General features: G+C 43.1%; 1 protein-coding gene across 1 annotated transcript in view; it reads right to left on the reverse strand.

Annotated features, from left to right (window-relative positions):
* UTP20 (UTP20 small subunit processome component) overlaps positions 1-21,138 on the reverse strand; it is a 65,074-nt gene that overhangs the window by 9,583 nt on the left and 34,353 nt on the right. Inside the window, exons 30-53 of the mRNA XM_055807468.1 lie at positions 20,268-20,494; positions 19,193-19,337; positions 18,681-18,768; positions 17,192-17,335; positions 16,530-16,580; positions 16,286-16,438; positions 15,117-15,272; positions 14,587-14,727; positions 13,548-13,685; positions 11,565-11,704; positions 11,007-11,086; positions 9,866-10,155; positions 9,235-9,374; positions 8,610-8,766; positions 7,702-7,800; positions 6,913-7,080; positions 6,061-6,227; positions 5,055-5,196; positions 4,684-4,800; positions 3,678-3,848; positions 2,772-2,900; positions 2,140-2,250; positions 1,308-1,387; positions 512-581 (exon numbers count right to left, since the gene is read on the reverse strand). Of these exons, the coding sequence (XP_055663443.1) occupies positions 512-581; positions 1,308-1,387; positions 2,140-2,250; positions 2,772-2,900; positions 3,678-3,848; positions 4,684-4,800; positions 5,055-5,196; positions 6,061-6,227; positions 6,913-7,080; positions 7,702-7,800; positions 8,610-8,766; positions 9,235-9,374; positions 9,866-10,155; positions 11,007-11,086; positions 11,565-11,704; positions 13,548-13,685; positions 14,587-14,727; positions 15,117-15,272; positions 16,286-16,438; positions 16,530-16,580; positions 17,192-17,335; positions 18,681-18,768; positions 19,193-19,337; positions 20,268-20,494 (3,304 nt within the window). The remainder of the gene's footprint in view (positions 1-511; positions 582-1,307; positions 1,388-2,139; positions 2,251-2,771; positions 2,901-3,677; positions 3,849-4,683; positions 4,801-5,054; positions 5,197-6,060; positions 6,228-6,912; positions 7,081-7,701; positions 7,801-8,609; positions 8,767-9,234; positions 9,375-9,865; positions 10,156-11,006; positions 11,087-11,564; positions 11,705-13,547; positions 13,686-14,586; positions 14,728-15,116; positions 15,273-16,285; positions 16,439-16,529; positions 16,581-17,191; positions 17,336-18,680; positions 18,769-19,192; positions 19,338-20,267; positions 20,495-21,138) is intronic.

Here is a 21,138-nt window from a genome sequence, read left to right on the forward strand (position 1 = left end):
GCTTAGCATTCTGCATATGTTATCCTGCATAGATGCACTGTTATTCTTCAGCTTTCATTTTGATCCACCTCACTGACAACCCCTCCCTCTCCAGTCAGGCCAAGAAAACAGACACAGTACATCACACACCAGTTCAGCCAACAATATCTCTCAGGAATGTTGAGAAACCCCTCCAGTGAGAAAACTCTAGACCTCGCTTTCTATTCATACCCTTTTTCCTAAACTGGTTTGTGTTTCTTCCTGGCATAAATCACCATCAAGTTTATCCAACTCCAGCTGACGGAGCTTTATTTTACTTGCAGACTGAGCACATTAGATAAAGAAGTACTGCAAATTTTCCAGCCTATCATTTCTCTTTTGGAGCAAAGCCACGTTCTTTAGAGAACATTCTGCTCATGATAAGAGAGAAGAGGAACTACCAAGTGCTTCCAAAATAAACTGCTCTGAAAAAGCTGTTACCGCAAGCCACAGTAACTATTTGATGCTTGGAACACCAAGGGGTGCTCATTACCTGTGGGAACATGTCCAGGAGGTACGCAATCATCTCCAGTGCAGATTCCCTTCCAGTTTCATACTCGTACCTGTGAGGAAATGATTAACGGTTAGGGCTGGCTTAACACTCTAGAAAGCTACTAACAATTTACAAGAATGGCCAATGCTAGAAGTACACACTGATGAAGATCTTTCTATAACATCTACCAGACCTCGTCTGATACTCAGGAGCAGAGAAGCAGCAGGCCTATCAGCTCCAACTCTCAGAGAATGGGCACAGGGCAACAAACAGGCAAAAAGGGTGCCAGTCAACTTGAGCCAGCATGGAGCTGGGAAACACAGTAAATTACTGTGACCTTGAGCAAGGGAGGGGTGCTGCTCAGAAGGAGGTTTCAGGCTCACTGCTCCTGCTGGATTGGTGCAGTTAGTAGCAACTGTGCCTGCAACTGCAGTGGCGACCACTGCCATGGGACAGCACTCATATAAATGCACCTTCCCCGATTCTTTCTGGGTTTTCCAGTTCAGCTGTTTCACAACCAGTGGAGCTGGTTAAGCACTAAGTACACAACAGAGCCTCTGCTTAACAACAGGTAAGAACAACAAAACCCCCTGTGAAACAGGGAGGAGAAAAAAGACTTGCTTTATCAAACAGCCCATCTATGAAAAAGGAAAGTGTTTCAGAGGTAGGAAAAATCATGACTTCAGCCACATGCTCTGCTCCTCATCAACAGCCCCTGGCACACAAGGTGGTCACCGAAGACATATTTAAGCAACAAAGCTCTGTTCTCCTAGCGATGTCAGGAATATCAACTCACTCCAGCTGTGCCAGCATGAAATCCAGATTGGGTTTCAGCTTGTCACCAAGGGGGTAGTCCAGAATATATTTTAAATAAATCTGGAAAGAAAAAACGACAACACAGAAGGGAGTTACAAGAAACACTCAGGAAAGATTGGGAAGGTTAGTAGTTTATAGGAAGGTTATGAAGAAAATTTAGTGATGGAGCATCAAGTTTATGACAATTATCCCTTTCATCCCATTCCTATTACACAAGGGGCCAACAACCACTCACAAGCTCCGTGCCCGGAACAGGATCTGCAGCCATTTGACAACTGCCAGATCAGTCTTTACAGTATTACTGTGATTTGTGCAGGCTTCTGTTACAGAGAGATTCTGCATCCTCAAAATTCATCCTGTAACTATGGCAATGCACAGCTCCTGCTGCATCTGTATCCCAATGCTTGAAGAGAAGCAACCAATTCTGCCTTTTGGTTGCTTTTAGCTTGGAAAGAATGAGGAAGAGTGGGAAGGAATCATGGATTTATGGCAAATTCTCTTCCGCTAGGATTCAGAAAAGGGCAAGGCTCTTCGTTACATGGGCCTAAGAGACTCCAAAGGAGGGACTATGTCACTGCTGATGAGCAACTCTCTGAAGGTATGCCATGGCAAGCAGTCTGTGATTCTGCTATCACAAGAACTGAAGTCAGCCAGATAACAAGGGGAACAAGGATTAGTAAGCACGGGAATTGGGGTTAGGGGTTCAGCAGGGCTAAGGCACATGTCTGTGAGCTGGGATGCCCACACTAAGCCTTCTAGCTCATTAGACACCTGTAAGTGAATTAAGACAAGAGATTTTCAATTTTACCAACCTGCCTGCACTGGACTCGCACCGGCTCACTCTGACCTGTGATGGCCAGCTGGGCAACCTTCTGCAGCACTTCATCAATTTCAGGGACAATCAGCTTCCTGGATAAAATGGCCTAAAAATGTTCAAAGCACAGCTGGAGTCATGTCATTTTGCTCACGCAGTGTGAGATGCAGTACCATAACCTGCGACTATACTGGTCTCAGGTGGTACATTAACACTGACTTTTTCAGATCTTCAAACGTAGCCAGAGCAACTTTAAAAACACAGGGGTGGTGGGAAAGGGGGTATGGGCAAAAAAGGGGTAGAAGGATTGCTTACAAATCCGCATTTGTTTTGTTTGAATGCCACAGAATACCTGATCTAATGATTAGGGATGTCAATTCTTCAGCAAAAACATCCTCAGATTCAAATACATCCTCATATATATGTGTATAAAACAGCTTCCCAAACAAGAGTGACTACAAGTCAAACAGGAAAGCTTTGCTGCTTCCCCCCACCCCCTAGGTAGCAGGGAGCCTTAACAGCATTCTGTGGCCTGATCCTGACGTGAGATTGTTCAGTCTTTCATCATAAGGCAGAATCACTGTCATTCCAGTGGCTCACAGAACCCATAGGCCTGCTGCACAGAAATACCTTGAGAAGACCAAAGGCAGTGGCTTGGCGTGATGAATCATAAATGTCTTCTTCAGCAAAGCCAAGCAACACTTGAAGCTGTTTGCTTGTTATCTGACTCTTCACGTTCTTCACAAGTATTGTTACACACTACAAAATCAAATTGCACATTGTCAATATACATGCAGTGCCATAAAATATAAGCCCACACTAAAGCCTGACTGTTTATACCACTTAGGTTTAGAAAGACAAACTGCTGCTCTGAAACATGCAGCTGACACTGTTCTCATCACATTTTGCTTTCAGCTGGCAATTTTGAGAGCAAATACACAAATTCAGACTAGTCCTCGAAACGACTGGGGATGCTCAGCCATGAACCATGATGCAGGAACACAGCCAAGAAGAGGGGGAAATTCCTCTGGCACTGGCATTCAGCATGAATTACTTTAACTTTCCCTTTTGATCATGAAGCTGTAATTAATCCAGCAATGCATTTACAAGACTTCTACAGGAAGACACTGCACACCTTAAGTGTAGTTATTACTACTATTAATTTCCTTCTTCCCTTGCCTCACATCGGCTGCCAGGGTTTACTCCAATGAATCATGTTAAAAGCAAGCTGTTCAAGAACAAAACCGACACCTCTCAAAAGACAGGGGGGTAACAAGATAATATTATACAGAAGAAAGAAGGCAAACATGCTTCTGTAAAGAAAATCAGATACAAGTTGTGTATTTTTTTGGCGGTAACCTTCTTTAAGTTTGCACTTGGGAAAGATCAGCAAGGCTACATTTCTCTCGCTACCTTGTGATCTCCAGACTACCTCTCCAGGGACAGCTGCAGGAGGTATCTGCAGTTGCAGGAGTCTCAGTCTACAAAGTTAATCCTGAAGTAGAGAGGGGAAGAGCAGAGATGGGTCTGACTTACTTTGAAACAGCTCACGACCAGATGGAAATTCTGGCCTTTGGCTACTCCTGTCTTGGCAAATTCTTTCAGCAAGAGGAAAAGCTGCCTGATCAGTGCCTCCAGATTAGTACTGACAGAAGGCAAAGGGAACTTTAAAATCCATACCAAGGACTGCAGTGCACCAGTTATCACCTGTAAGAAAGATCCAAAGGACAGCACATGGGTACAATGACGCTGACAGAACACTTTTCTTACTGTTACAGACATGGTCAGGCTATCTGCAACTGTGGTAAAAGGCAATGAACTAACAAAAATAAAAAATTCTTTCAAACCATTCATATGTAATACAAAGAGTTTCTCAGTTCTAAAAACACTCTCTGCCAGTCCCTAATCCTCTGACTTTGATTTTACTAGGTAAAGACACTAAAACAGTGATGATTCAGCAGATGGCAGGAATTCTTCCTAAAGCAGAGGCGCTTTCAAGGCACAGAAGTTGTTCTACCAAAACCCCAGGTCACCTGAAAGCCATGATCCACCTATCTGACAGCATATGAGACGTGCCTTCCATTCCTGGGAAACTCAAGGTTTAAAAGATTCCTTCCTAGGCTCACTCAAACCCAAAGCAGCCCAAAAAGGAGGCTGCCTATGGTGCTGAGAATAAAGACATTGGAGTTAAATCAAAAGAAACCACAGTCATGACAACACTGCTCCCAGCAGCCACAGGACCTCATGAACCTCTTCATAGATAGCCCATGAAGTTGCCAAAGTCCTTGTATGAACATGCTCTACGAACACTAATCCATCCTTGAATCTACAGCATTAGGGGCAGAGCATTCAGTCTTCCATCAGCCACCATCCCTCCACCCCCTTAGGATAACATAACCTCAATCAACTTCATCTGCACACCTATGCAATGAGGTTTGAAAACTCTCTCTTCTCTTGCAGATCAAGTGAGGGATGACATTTGTGGGCAGGACCCTTCCTAGTAGTACAAAGAGAATAGACAGACTCCAGCTCAGAACTGTACCTTGACATCCATAGATTTCAAGCAGTCTATAAGCAGCTGAACAAAAGGGTCTAACATTTCCAAAACATGCTCCTCTGAAGAATTTACTTTGGATCTCTTCAGGCTCATGTGTAGCAACTGGCATAGAAAACACAGGATATTAATTTCAAATTCAGGCTGGGACTGAAATAACTTAAGTAAGGTCCCACATTGTTTTAGGTTATAGTAGAATTTATGCCATATCCCATTCAAATATCTGCAAAAGGCCGAGAGGCACTGGAGTTACCACACACAAAATAAAGTTAAGGTAGTGGCTGTGTTAACACCATATTATCCAGAATGCTCTTAACAAGAATTCTGACTACAAAGCTTTGTATTGAGTAGATCCTTACCCGAAGTCCTGAATCAACCAAGATATACATATTAGTCCTGCTGCTGACACGTGCTTTCTGCCCTCCTCTTGTGGGAGTGGGTTGGAGCAGCAGGCAGCTCTCTGGTTGCAGCCGAGGATCTGGAGGAGGGGCAACTGTTTTTCTGAAAAGCAATGTATGGCAAAGGAGAATATTCAGAGTTTAACCCTTTCCACAACGAGCTTGCTGTGGGGAATGAATAGAGCTGTACTGTGCTCGGCTGCTTCCCGCACAGCAAGCAAAAGCAGGTCACAGCCTGAACAAAATGAAATAAAATGAACTTGAGAGCAGCATGACAGATGGGACTCTCAGACTTGAGAGCAAAGAAGATAACAAATGCATACTGATTTGCATAACATCCCCACTTTTTTCTTCTCAGTGGACAGACCAACCTTTCGAGTTCCTTCAAGCAAATCTATGTCCCGTCACTGCCCACTGCAATCCATTTATTGATACTTGCTTATAAAAACTGCTCCAAGAAGTCTGCAAACAGCTGTCAGATCCTAGAGCTGCGTAACAGGAAATGCAAGACACCCAGACCAAGCTCTGAGCAGCGACACCACCAGATAGGAAATCTGATGGCTCTCCCTGGCTTCTGCAAGAGCACCAAAGCCATAAAGTGACTGCCCAGTTTCTCTTATTCCTGACCTCATGAAAATGCCCAGGACCCCAAACACCTCTGCTTAGTAGTTTGCAGCTCACTTCTAAACACTGCCCCTTGTCCCTTCATCCAAACACTCAAATGCATATACCAGCTTACCAAACGGGGAAAAAGCCTGGCCGAAGGCCCTAAGCACTTGCAAAAGCAGACTCTCCGAGTTCAGCAAGTGTTCTGACTGCCCATAAAATTCAGTTACATTGAAAACAAAAGGCAAATGAAAGCAAGGAAACTCTCATACATTTGATTGGTTGGCTTTGAGAGCTGCCATTTCTGCAAGCAAACCTCCCAACCACTAACAGACTGTCTGGGTAACATCCTGGAACTCACTTGGCCTTCTCAGTGAGCAGAGGCAAGTTTTCACAGATGAGACCATGACTGAGGAGGAGGAGGGATTCTGCGTTCATGTCGGAATTGAAGATCAGTCCCGCCATGATGTGACGCAGTGCCTCATGCACTTTTCGGACTATCTTCAAGCTCATGGTGCTCTCCAGAATCTGCAAAGGCAATCAGGACAGTCAGCAGGGCAACATGAGGGCAACGATCCGCTATTTGCATTCAGAAATCATGGGAAAAGCCAGAGCAATTCCTCACATGTCACATACTGCTGCAGGTTCCCAGCTCTCTCCATGAACAGTGTCCCATCGCCTCAGCTCTGCCCCAACATCCCTCCCTTTCTCTCCAGTCTCTTCCCCTATCACCACACCAGGACACTCCAGAGCTCATGAGTAAACCAGGGCTCCACTTCTGTGTGAGCTTTAACTCTAGTCCAAAACCTGCATCTCTGAAAAGGCAATTATTGCACATGGATGGACCCTGAATACATTTTGGTGACATCTCTTTCATGCAGAAGACACCAAACCACACAGAGCAGCCTTGCAGGACTTTGGAGCTCCAAAGAAAACAAGAGTTGGCAGAGAGAGATGGCACAAAGAACTCATAGGGGGATTTTTCTAGCAGGGGTTGAAAGCTTCCCAGAATGCCCCTCCCTGCCCTGGATACCAATAGTAAAGTATTATTTTACGAGCCAGATGCATGCTGCTTTCCGAAAGGAAAATGGGAAGCCAAAGCAGGATTATATAGATAATTTCACAGTAGCTACCTGAAGGCTCTAGTTTCTTTTAGACCATACAGAATTGAGAGTGCTCAGAGTTAAGACAGACCCTGGCTGACTTTTCTTACCTCTTTCAGTGGCAGAATAAGTTTTGTCACCTGGCTCTTCCCTATGAACTTTCCAAGAATTTCATAGGAATCGTAACTCTTGTTCTTGCGTGCTTCCATGACCTTGGAGACTATTCCCTTTACCTCCTTCTCTTCAGCTATATTCCCAAACAACTCTTGATTGAAAATCTTAGGAAATCAGGCAAGAGAAATGAATGAGAGGAGCAGAAAAGCAAAGCCAGGTTCGTCCAGTAGTAGCAAAACAACATTATTTTTCCACACACAGAGAAAAAACCAGTTCTCCAGGTTTCCCACAAATCACGTCTCCCTTTCCTTTGCCAGCATAAAACACTCCAGTTTGAGCATACCAGGTGAGAATGCTGTTTTTACACCCCTCTGTGGTGTTGTGATACAAGGAGTAGTCACTGCAGTCAGACCAAGACATCCAAACAAATATACCCCATCTGGGGTGGCTAGCTGAGCTCCCGGGCTCCATGGACCACATTGACTAGATGTCTGTCGACTTGCTCAGCCATTTTTTAGAGTACAGGGAAACACAGTTAGGTATTTTAATCTTGAACCCATTCCCTGTCAGGATGCAGGGCTCAGAATACAGCCCCAGAGACACTTGGCTACTCTACAAGGGGTCTGCTGATGCCTCAGTAGAAAATGGTCTCCTTCCTTTGCAGTACACACAATCAGCCCTGTTTGCCACCAAGTCCAACACAAATCTACAGAAAGCCTTCTCCTCCCAGCACCTTCCCCAGATGCTTCACAATGCTCTTTCCTTCAATCTCAAATAGCTTTTACCTCAATCAGGATATCTAAGCAGGGGTCCAAATCACCAGCTCTGAGCCTGGTACTAAGGCCCTTCAGTAACAGGTTCACAGTGAAAGTCAGCACATGGAGCTAGAGAAAAAGAGAACAGATCATGTTTCCAAACCCCTGCATAGACATCTTTGATAATACTGGATGGGGAGACTCCCATTGCAGAGACATCACAACACACACTGCACTTGATCTCTCATTATAGGGGAGGAAAGAAAAAAAAAAGAAAAAAAACCAATCACTGGAAGGATGACAATCCATGTACTGGCAGCAGGAAGAAGACCTCCTGTCCCTCCACATACTGGCAAGAGAACTGGCATCTCCTCTTTCCCCTAGTGCTCTTACTGATATTTTTAGGCAGCGTTAATTGGTGCTTTCACTGTTACAGCAGCCAGAAGCTCACACTATGCCACTGTGGTAATTCACATAGAAGATTATTCTTATCTCCGCAAGGTGAGTTAATAGTCAGAGCCTTGGCTGTGGATCTAGGAAGTAAGACTTCAATTAGCATCACCACATCTGTGGTCTGTGCAAGTCTCTGTGGCAACTCACCTCAGATGATGCTTGGCCCTAATGACCTTACTGGAAAGATTTCCATTAATCTCACTGGAACCAGAAATGCATCCTTGACCTCCACACCTCAACTCTTCACTGGGAAAATGGAGATCCTCTCTTCTTCCCTGCTTCGACTCCACCTTCTTTGGGTACAGACTCTCATTTGACACTTGGCATAACAAAGACTGATGCAGGCAGTAGCAACAGTATTTAGTTGTATCAAGCTATTCTATCAGTGTAAAACAATTTCAGCAACACCTTCCCTTTGAATTCTCCTCCTAACACAAAAAAACCAAAACCTACAGAGAGCAGAAGAGGAAGAATTTCATCATTACCTGGTACCCGTGGACAAGAGTGGACTGCAGCTCTTTTAAGATGTATAGAAAGTACTGTACTCCCAACACTTCCATGATTTTAGTAAGGGTGTTACGGGCAATGTCCCGGATTTCCTGAAATCTGTTCCTCAGAAATGTGCAGACTTTCAGCAGGATACTAGAAACAGAGATAGACAGCTTAGTTCACCCCCAAACAGAGCAGAACCAATTACTGCTAGCTAAGGAGGCTGCTTTTCAAGGCTGTTTCACAACCAGAGCTATACTCAAAACCAGCCTCACAGAAAGGCTTTAAAGTCATACATATACGTACTGTCCTTCAAGACATTTTACTGATTGTCCTTTATTCCTGTACATTATTCTTTCCCCACTCTGCCACCCCTACCTCTGCACCTTGTTTCACAGCTCTGCTCTTATCTAAGGATTTACGAAGTTCCTTTCAAACTTAGCTTTACAGAAGTCAAATGCTGACAGAGGGGAATATCGCTAGGAAAATCAGTTTCCAAAAGAAATATTTAGGGATGCCCTTCTTGGATTTAGCCTGGTACATTAACCACATCTTGAGAAAGGTGCTTGCACTCATTTTCAGCACAATGAACAGCATTTAAGGAGCTCCGACAGTATTTACCTTGGCAGGTTGGCTTCCATCACTTCTTGGGGAAGACACTGCATCATCCTGACCATGGCAAAAGCTAATGGAACACGCACTACCTCATCATCATTCACAACATTGGACTTCACGAGCTTGTGTTCCTCATCCCTCTTAACCTTTTTAAGAGAGCAAGACACAACGCACATTTAATATACATAAACAAATCCTGCTTTTTCTCAATGAACCTTAGAAGAGGCCAACAAGGCAAGCTGCTATCCTCTGCTGACTACAGGAAAAACCCAGAAAGCTAAAGGACAGGTGAGATGAAACCCTGCGTTTTCAATACAGAAGCTAAGTTGGGTGCTAGCAAGTGGCCGAGAACTTTTCAACAGGCTGCACAAAGTGAATTGTTTCACTTGTGTGATTCCAGCCAGTTCTCTGCAGGGAAGGAAAGACACCACACCCAGACTGACCAGAGGGTCTGTCAGTAATCCCCATGACACAACAAAGGGGATGAAGCCTCTTTTGTGCTTTCAGGTAATCTTTCTCCAGTTGTGTCTATTTTTTTTTTTAATGTGCTGCATTTACACTGGCTCTGAAGTAGCACCTCAACTTTTATAGTGGCAGCACAGGCCTGTATAAAACCCTTCCAATGCCAACTCCTCACCTTTGCAACAATACACCTGTGCAATTTAGGCAAGATGTTGACTGTAACTGTATCTTGAATGTGCTTGATCAGACACTCCAGCTCCTCTTTATTTTGGGGTAAAAAAGACACAGGTTTGGTCACTTGCTCAGCATCTTCAGGTGTCTCAGCTGCTTGCTCAGGTTCTGCCAGCTCCTCAGGGAGATTCTTCTCTTTCCTTTCCTCAGTCACCTCCTCTTCTCCTTCACTCTGCTCCAGCTCCATGCCTTCTTCATTCTCCACCACTGGCTCAAGTTCCATGGCAGCAGCTTCTGTCAGGTAATTGCCAAAAGCACAGGTAAATATAGAAGGCCACAAAACCTGTGCCCTTAAAATAGACTCTTGTGATGGCTTTGTTCTGGACAAAGCTCCTACCTATCATCAGCAACAGCAAAAATCAGCAAGCATCGGAGTTGTTTTACTGGGTAGAGAAGCTCTGGCATGCTGGTTTCTGATAATCACCCCTCAGGGCTAAGCTTAAAGCAAAGACTGGGTTATTCTTTGGCTAAACTCCATAGACGGCTTAGCAAAGGTCAATGTGCTTGAACCTTAGAGAACTGACATTTGCCAACATTTGAAAATTTCACAAGGCAAGAGGTACTGACAAGCACAGTTCTGAGATACCCTCCTCCTTCCTCAGAATATCCCAAAAGCCACAACATAGGTAACCACAATGGTGAAAAAGCCAAAGATATCACTTCTTCCCATGAGATGCCAAGGAACCAAGGTGAAGACATACAGCACCCTTTTCAGGCTGCAGACAACCATGAGAGCTGCCAACATCAAGGACAAACCACTCAGATGTCTCAGCAGCCACATGGGTGGATGCAGACCTTGGAGAACCTCCCAGATTTGCATAAACCCATCCCTGTCTGTTTTGGCTTATGGAGGCCTGGGATGGAGAGGTAATGTAGAGATGGTTCCCCCCACCTCTCCTCACTTTGTCAACACAAAGGAGGACAGTCTGCATTGCTCCTGGGGAGACAAATGAAAACTAGCTTCCAGTGTGCATGTTTTAAAAAGCTGGGAGTAGCTGAGCTCAAGAGTAAACCACAAAATTTTGATTAGCTGCACTCTGAGCAGTCAGAGGTAGTGTTTCTACAATCAGGAGCACAAAGCTCACCTTGGCTGTCAATGGTCAGAAGCTGCTTTTCAAGCGTTTCATGGTCAAAATGAAAGGCTTCCAGCACTGTCTCTAACAAGCTGTGGGAAGAAAGCATGAAGATCAGCCCTTTGCACAAAAAGGGGAGGCTGCATAGACCAACACAACAGAATATCTTAAAAGCACTTTTTGGAAAACTTCAGACTCAGTAACACCTCAGCATAAGGTTTATCCTGAAATAACAACTGGTTGCTTTTCATTCTGTGACCTAGCTCACTATGAAACCTCCAGTGGTACTGGAGCAATAGAAGTGTCCCAGGAGCAGGGACAGTTTGAAAGAAGCAGAAGCTGCTAATGCTGGCACGCACTCAGTGAGACACAGTGTGAGAATGTAATGACTTGTTAATCCTCCTAGTTGCAGGCTGCAATGCCATGCTCACTTTAACTTGTAAGCCCACCTCAAAGTCGGCAATCTCTCATCCCAAGGAAGAGGCTAAAATCCACGTGACACTCAAGACACTGAATTTTGCCTCAGCAGTCTTTGCAGAGATATAAAGCACCATCACTCACAGTACCTACCTGACTCCAAGCTTCGGACTGATCTGTCCTGTTTGCAGGACATGGATGAAATGCTTTAAGTAGTACAAGTATGCTGACCATGAGAGATGTCGGCAGACAGCTCCAATAATTTCAACTGAGGCCGTTACCATATTTTCATGCTGCTCAAAAGACAGAAATTCAGTTGCTGTGAGCATTCATTATGAACATGTGTCTACACCATACTTTACTCAAAACAACAAAAGCCAGAAGTAATGTCTGTCTAGTGGGAATCCTTTGTATTCAGCTTAGATCTCCTCCCAATCACCAGGTAAAACATAAAAATAAAAAAAATCACAGCTCAACAAGCAGATGTCCAGACCCACTTCCTCCAAATATTTCTGCACATACTTTATTTTTCTCATGTAACTAAATCTATGGGTTCATTTGCGTTAAGAACTAAAAACCAGTCAAGGTATCTAACCACAGACACACGGCACATTGCTGGGCTATGCTGATCAACTAGATATACACGTTGTTAACCCATTTCTGATGTGAAATAAGATGTGTTTGTTTCTTCAACCAGGTTTCAATCCATGCATTTTACCTCATGGGTCAAAGAGCAACTGCAGTCACTCTACTGATGGGCACAGTCTGTATGGCTGCAGGTGCTGGGTCCTGTGCTTAAGGTCTAACTGTTTCAGCCTCAGAAGAATTATTTCTGACAGTAAGCAAATTAGAAGTTTGCTTGGTCTGACATAAGCATCTCTGCTGTTCTCCTGATAGGGCGCAGGGAACTACAGAACTGTGAAACCTTGCTTTTCCATGTCACAAGTAGAAAGTCTATCCACACTGACATATGTCCTGGTTTCAGCTGGAATAGAGTTAGATTTCCTCTTAGCAGCTGGTGCAGTGCCATGTTTTGGATTTGGGGTGAGAACAGCGCCGATAGTACACTGATCTTTTTGGTTGTTGCTGGGTGATGTTCATACTAAGTCAAGGACTTTTCGGTTTCTTGGGCCCTGCCAGTGAGAGGGCTGGAGAGGCACAGGGAAACTGGGAGGGGACACAGCCAGGACAGACGACCTGAACTAGCCAAAGAGGTATTCCACACCATATGATGTCAGGCTGAGTACATAAACTGGGGGAAGAAGGAGGAAGGGGGCCACGTCCAGCATTATGGCGTTTGTCTTCCTGAGTAACCACTGTGTGTGCTGGAGCCCTGCTTCCCTGGGGATGGCCGAACACCTGCCTGCCCATGGGAAGTGCTGAATGAATTCCTTGTTTTGCTTTGCTTGCATGTGCAGCTTTTGCTTTACTTATTAAATTGTTCTTATCTCAGCTCCCAAGTTTTACATTCTTTTCCAATTCTCCTCCCCATCCCTCTGGGTGAGGGGGAGCGAGCAAGTGGCTGCATGGGGTTTGGTTGCCAGCCAGGGTTAAACCACAACATAGCAAGTAATTTCACTGCATATGTTTTCAATAAAATGTATGGAAAGTGACTAATAAAATGTCACCCTTCAAACTTAAATTACAAAGCTGCTAATGATGTCAGAGGTTTTCAGCTGTTTCCTGCAGTTCCCCTATAACTCCAAAGAAAACAGTATTATTCCCACCTCAATTACCAGGCACAACCTATGTTCCCCACCACACACATTCTGCTGATGGACAGTAACTCATCTCACAACTGAACAGGAATAGGGCAGTTTGGAGGCAGAAGGGGAAAAGAATAATCAACTGATTACAAAAAATGCAAACAAACATAACCCCAAGTAAAAAAAACAAACAAAAAAATCCCAACCACCAAACAGTTGTTTGGTTAAAAGTTCCACCTCCAAGAAATAGGACAGGTTTAGCAGATATGATTGATCCCAGACTGCATCCGCACCTTCCAAACACTCCTTCTGCCACCAAAAGCAGCACAGCACTCTCGTCCACAAACCTATCAGCCTTTGAGGTGGTTAGTCTTAAGGAGAATGGTATATGAGAAAGGGTCAAATGAATGCATTCAATTTAAAAGCCTACCTTAAGCATTTTTTCATTAAAAATGGCAGTAGTAGCAAAAGGCATGACGTAGTTCTGCAGGGATTTAGAAGACAGCTCAAGCTTTTTTTCAGTGAGCTGCTTAGCTAGTTTCCTCAGAGCTCGTGCCCTCCTGTGGATCTGAGCCAAACATGAGAGACAGTGAATGAGGTGGTGCTTGAGTCACAGCTAACAAGAGGGAGCACATACATTCAGCAGTTCTGAAAATGCCTCTGTTTTAAGTAATGACATAAACATATTATGGTCACTTCCAAGGACAGGCCATGTCCTTTTCCTTCAGTCTCTGGGCTTTCACTAGCCTTTTGCCTCAATAAATATTCCAACTCAATGGCATATTTCACTGAGAATTCACAATCATAAGACTATGCCATCTTCAGGTATAAGACAAGGGAGGCAACTGATACCAGATGAGAAGGCCTGATAAAATGACAAAGAAAAAATTTACACTCTCTATATAACTACATATTTAGCAAAGGCATTCTCTGATTGCACCTCTGGAAGTAGGAGAAACGTTTTATTGTCATACCACAAGAGAAAACCAGACACCAAGCTTTATGCAACATTTCTATTACAAAGGTCTGTGAACGAAAAGGGGCTGCAGAGCTTCCAAATGGAAAGGCAGGGAACAGGTCTTTTTGGTTTTTTTCTAGCCTGTTCCCTGCTGCTATGTCATTGTTGCTGACTATGGGCTGGGTCAGACAGGTTTTAATGTGGAGTTGCCTGCTCAAGACCATGAACAACCACTTAAAATGAAAGTAATTCTTTTAGCTAAATAAAGAAAAGGTAAAAAGCAGTACTGCGAAATCATAAACCCAAGAAATTTCTAGAGAAATATGACTTTGATTCACAATCACCCATGTGATGATGCCCACATCCCTTTTATTTAACAGCATCTCACGACACAGGTTCAATTTCTCTGTAAAGATGTCGCATAGATGCTTCAGAAGACATTACCCCACAGTAAAATACTTTTGCTCTGGCAGGGGGAGAGAGGCACTAGGGAATGCCTATTGCCTTTTACCTGCATGTGTTTCATATTCTCAAAGAAGTCCATGTCAGGATCATGGCGGTTGGTCAACTGGACCAAATCCCGGAACTCAGGATTTGCTGGGAACGTTTGAATGAGGCAGGAAAGCAATGATGTGTAGTCCTGCTGGATGCTCTGCAAACAGCAAGCAGTGAACATTTGGAAAGGTTGCTACACACTCCTCAGAACAGCACTGCTGTCATGTACAAGTGTTTCAGGCCAACGAGTCCTATACTTTGGTAACAGCAAATACACCTATATTTTGGACTGTATATAAATTAAAGTCTCCCCTCCAAAGAATGAGCTACAACTAAGAAAAGCTGAACAATGGCAAAGAAACACAAGACAGCTGAGTTCTATAACTTTTTAGATTTTTTAAGATTTCAAATGAAGGGTGAGCTCACAGAGGGTACCTGCACTTCTTATCTGAGCAAGGGACTTCAAGAACTCATCCATAAAATGTCTTATATACTCTGGTGTCCTGGAGACAGCTGGAGATGTGTAATCAGATAGCACCGTCTTACCTCAGTCTTACTCTTCAGCCCCCTTCTCACAGACTCCAGGAGAGTGTGCTGGATTAGCTCTTTGTACTCATTTTCTGTGTGGTCGATTTCTGCCAGTCGTTGGATAAAGCTGGTCAAACAAAGGCTCGCGTTGTCACTGAGAGCCATATCCCCTAGCTAAATGGATGAAAAAACAGTACCACATGAGTCTGGAGATGTACATGAGTCTGGATATGACACCTTTTTCACCCCAAAAGACCAGACTGAACAGTACCACCTAACTACAAGACAGACACTGAGGTGCTAGAGCACACTGAAAGAAGAGAAAGCTGGTGAAGGGACTAGAGAACCAGTCCTGTCAGGAGCAGCTGAAGGAACTGGGGCTGTTTAGCCTGGAGAAAAGGCAGCTCAGGGGAGACCTTATCGCTCTCTAGAACTACCTGAAAGGAGGTTGTGAGTTGGGTGTTGGTCTCTTTTCCCAAGTAACAAGTGATAGGATAAAAGAAAATGGCCTGAAGTTGCATCAGGGGAGGTTTAGAGCGCATATTAGGAAAAATTTCTCCACTGAAAGGGTTATTAAGCACTGGAACAGGCTGCCCAGAGAAGTGGTTGAGTCAGCATCCCTGGGGATATTTGGAAGATTCGTGCAGACATGGCACTTAGGGACGCAGTTTAGGGGTGGACTTGGCAGCGTTAGGTTAATGGCTGGAACTCATCTGAAAGGTCTTTTTCAACCTAGATGACTCTATCATAACAAACCCCACTGATTCTTAAGATCATTCCTGCAGAAGTTCCAGTCCTGAATTAATGCCCACCCTTCCAATTAGGAAAAATCTGTCTCGATTTACCGGAAGGCCCAAACAACCAGAACACACTGCAACAAAAAGAAAAACAGACTTTCAGGACTATAAAATACCTTTCATACAGTACAAATTCACTGACCAGTTCCAGGGCTCACTGACAGAAAGGTGCACTGCACTTGGGTGAGCCTTCTTGCTGCACTGTATTTACCCTTCTGGGTACACAGATGAAAAGGTAAGCAGACAAAACTTAAAAACAGGTGTTTGTAGGAAGACTCAAATATGCTCTTTGAACATTTCACAGTGTCAAAGAATAGCCAATGGAAACAATTTGACAGATTCATCATGGACACATGGTACACAAAGCAAAAGAAGGAACATTCAGCCAACCTGGATGGTATAAAAGCAGTTGTGCATAACAGGGATGAGGAAGTCGATATCCACGGCTTTCATTTCCTTGATGCGGGCTGTGATTGACTGAAATGCTGACAGACGTACATCAAAGTCGATATCATCAAGATGTCGTTGATCAAAGGCATTCAGCTAAGAGAGAGCAACAAGTTCTTCATGAAAAAGGTCACAAACTTGACAATACAATGTTAGGGGGAAAACCGAGCAAAGAAACTGCACATACCTTAACAACGTCGGTAATATACTTCAATTCACTGTCCAAATCAGATAAAGTCTAAAAAGAAACGTAAAAGAAAATAGTTTACCTGTTACAGTTGCTAAAAATTTGGACAACTCATGACTTTAGCACTTGAGACAAAAAATAAAGAAAACAGCAGCATCGATTTTTCTATGTTAGAAGCTGAATAAGAGCCATTCTTCTGTAAGCTGGAAGATGTCCTTTAAGTTCCTAAGTTTCTAAATACCTACATTAAGTGTTCCCTGGGTTTTCCTGCTGAAAAAATTATGTAAGTCACTTCAAGGAAGTAACAAACGGCCTGACTACTGTAAATCTGTGAGGGAAGAATACAAATAAAAATAATCTTCAGGACACTGAAAATCATTCTTACTTCATAAAGATACAGGGTTCATTACGGATGAAGTGTGCTTTATTTGGCTTTTCCAACACAAAAGAATCCTGGTGATGCTCCCATCAACCAGGCTGTAAGCCAGAATTTTTACAAATCTTTGTGCAGCTCATTAATTTCTATCATATACAATTTTGTTACTTTCACTTAATGGATTATGTAGATTGGAAAGGTTTTTAAGCTTATGTACAACAAAGACAAATATTGCTATTTATTTTGATCAAGAACAGTACAAGAATGACACATAAAAACGCAATACCTGAAATACCAAGCACAACTTATGTCGAGACAGTTTGTTCTGAATGACAGAAAAAAGCTTTGCCAGTGGTTTGAGAAAGCTTGTAGGGTTTGCACAATGCTTCAGCAAGTTCTGCACTGTCTCCAGAATATCAATCTCTGTACCCTGAAAGAGACAGATAACTAACTGTCAATAAACACTGAAACATCACAAGATTATTTCATTTCCTTGGCAAATATTTCAAGACACAGAGTGAACTTAGCCACTTTGCTATATTTTATTCAGATCACAGATACTGAATGAGAACAAAGAATTAGGAGGACACACTCAATGCAACACCAAATCTCTCAGAAGCAGTTGCAACCTTTCAATTAGACACAAGCATTGTGTTAGAGTGCCACCATGATAAAGACCTCTTTTTTGTGTCTTTCCTCAAATGACTCAAAGGTCAAGAGAACTAAGAGCTTTAAAAAGTAAACTTTCTTTAAGCTGTGAAATGAACATTAACAGCACCATATGCTTGCATGACCTCTCTGAACAGAAATGATTCACATATTTATAAACCAAGAATCCTCTGTGAACAATTAAATGACCACTTCCAAAGCAGAAGCTACAGGTTGCTGCCTAGCAGTTCTTTCTACAAACCTAAAATCTCTCATTGAGCAACACTGTGTCTTTTAAGAAAAAGATGACCCAAGCCTTGACCCAAGGATTCAGGCAATCAAGCTCAATAATCAATAGTTGGGGACAACGAGGACTATATTTCTGAAAACAAGGTATGGCAGCAAGGGAGACTCAGACAAAATAGTCTACTGATATCTTCAGCGCTTGATATATTTAACAGTTTACAAAAACCTAAGCCATGGAGACCTCTGCTTCAACTGCAGCCCATATGCTTTGCATGCCTAAGGAATTTAGGATTTTAGGGATGTTTCAGTTCTGAGATACATTTCTGTACCCACAGGTGGATTCCTTAAGAGTCAAAGAAGAACAGGTGGAAGCGGGAGATATGGGAGCATGTTGACAGTACTGTGTAACATTTGCCTTTCATCCTGCAATAGACCTATGTGGCACTGCCCACTGCACAGCATATACTACATACTCAACCATATGTATTTATATCGCTGTCCAGATGCTGTGCCTTTGGATTTGGCATGCATAAAATTCACAGTGAAGAAAAGCACTTATTTCAAACACCGCAAGGAATTTGGTGGATTGTCTACAGTGGCAAAGGAGGTAAATACTAAATAAAAACTTCTGCAGACCTTCCCCAAGAAAACGGGGAACAGAGTCAGCCTGGACACTGGCATCCCTTCATGGTATCCAGTGATTCATACGCATTAACACATAATGGCACAGAGTTCTGAGCAGACTACAAACACATGAAGTCTTGATTTTAGGCTAGTCATAAGAAATGGCATGTAATCAATAGGACTTTTAACATAAACAAATATACTTTATTAAAAGAAAAACATACGTTTAATAGCAGGGGTAAGTAATTTCTACCTACCTGCTCCATGTTACTCTGATAAAGGAAGGGGAGGAGAAGGCTCACAAGCACTGAATTCTGACTCTTTTCTTGTATAAATTTGCTGATCCTGCACAATGAGACAAGATAATTTACTACTTTATATCAATCCAGTCAAAAGTATAGAGCAAAGAATGACTCAGCACTAGTGCTTTGTCAGCCCATCCAGACTAATGGAGTGTACCAACTAAAATCATGGTATCAGCTCAAGTATTCAGTTCCACATGACTGCAGGCATTTCTGTACCTTTTCGTACCCCCAAGAGGCACTGGTTTGATTACCAGCAACAGAAACAACCAGAATCAATTTCTGAAAACTGTTCACTTCAGTCACCAGCAACCTGCAAGGTCAATGACAGACCCAGGTGTTTTCAACTGTTCTAAATTTAAACTCTTTGAGACAATGTTTTTTAATTTGGAACCTATTACAAAAAGCCTCTTTTTTCCTTCCTCCTTCCAATATTTAACTGTTTTGAGCTCCTAAGAACCACTTACTTGGAAAGTATACTCAGCTCTTTGCTGACTTGAGCTCTGTACTTCTTCTTTTTCACCTTCTCCACATTCAACATTGTTTTGCTGAAGTACTGAAGTATGGCAGGAACATGAGGCAGAACCAAGCGGCAACCCAGGCTGAGGGTCTCTGTAAGGGATACAACAGTTAGCAACACCAAAGTCTGTGCTACAAGCAACAGAAGGGAGATCCAATGGGAAAATACAGACAAAGGTTTCATCAGAGGAAAAAAAAGTAACAGGAGCTATGAATATGAAAGGCAGCCCAGCACTTGCTGAGACCAAGTCAAACACATCTGAGCTGGGACCAAAGAAAGCACACACGGAGAATAAAATCCTCACAAATTTCAGTAACAGCCCTGGTAAGTATGGGCTTATCAAAAGGTACCAATGGTGTTCCTCCAAGGTAGCAACCATTGCCCACAGTGGCTGGAGCATTTATAGATGTAGTTTTCTCTATTCTACCACTGACCTCTTGTCCAAATCCAAGCTGCCATAACAAAGGCACAGCGATAAGTGCTCTCCCTTCTACTACCTTTGAGTGTTACAGGTCAAAGATGGCTCCACAGCATCAAACACAGGGTGCTTCCTGTCTACTACCACTCAAAGGTAAAAGGAATCGATGGAAGGTCTTTCTTGTCAGGGACCACAGTCTAAACATCAAAGTGATACACAACCACATGCATATGGGGAGTGGGTCTTTATATAAAACTTGATGTCAGGCTCAAAGTGAAGTTAGCAATGCAGTTCTTGAGGTTATATCAGTCAAAGCTTCACAGACAAAGCAGATCGACAACACAACCATTTTCCTTCTTCATATGGAATTTCTCCATACTCAAGACCCTGACACTTAAATGTGGCTCTCACCTGTCATTAGAAAAGCACGTCTTTACAGTTCTTGAGCATGTCAAGACAAATTTGTACACTGATGTTTCCAACTCCACTGGGAGGTCTCCTTCCCCCATATTTTCAGCCAGCACAAAGACAACCTCATCACAGTAATCTAACACCTCCTTCCAAAGCACCCAGCAGGTCTCTCATGACCCTTATGCAGGCATACCTTCTGTCACATCTCTAGTGACCATGACAACACAGTCAGTCACACTCAAACTGGAAACCTGCTCCGTGGGTTCAAAATCTGGGCTGTTGAGAAGGCTATCAGCTATGTCCATCACAAGACTGGATGTGGCCTCAGACAGATTCTTGGCTGACAGCACAGCAAACACATTTGACAGTATATCGCACTCTGGGTGATCTGGCTGCTGCTTGGCCAGCAAGGGGAAGTACCTGGAAGATTATAGAAACAGCTGGCTGAAAATTGTATATTCAGAACTTTATAATTCCTTTCTGCAAAAAGTCACATAAAACGATTGTTTTCTACTTCAAACAAGGAAAAAGCACAGCAAATCACAGAACGACAGCATCATGAAAAACAATGAATGGCAGTTGAGAGGTCACCGAGTTCCTTTCCTTGCTTCAAGACAGCATCATCTAAACCTAATTTCTACATAGATGCTTGTCCAAGTCTCCTGTTAGTCTGCTCTTGAACTACTGATCCAATACCATTTTTTACAGAAGTTTGTATACAAAGTTCTTCACACCTACAAATTACGTCTTAAAAAAGATACTGGATACTTTAGCAAAGGAAAAGCAGCGAGTCTGTGGAAGAGGCAAAAAGGACAGCTGAGCTGGAACTTTTCAGTGTGTCTGTATCAAAAAATGCTCTCTTACAACTTTCAGTATCAGAATCTCAGTCACAGATTCTGTGCTGAACCTGCCCATGTTCTTTTCATGAAACAGAAAGAAACAGGGCACTGAAAAACATGAATGAAACGATATATTGTAAAACTGACTTCCCACCTCCCAAGACAAAGTCATCAGTGGTCACGACAGAGACATACTCTAAAAGGTCAGCCCACCTCCTCACCAGT

The sequence above is a fragment of the Falco peregrinus genome, chromosome 6, assembly GCF_023634155.1.
Source record: "Falco peregrinus isolate bFalPer1 chromosome 6, bFalPer1.pri, whole genome shotgun sequence".
Classification (NCBI taxonomy): Eukaryota; Metazoa; Chordata; class Aves; order Falconiformes; family Falconidae; genus Falco; species Falco peregrinus.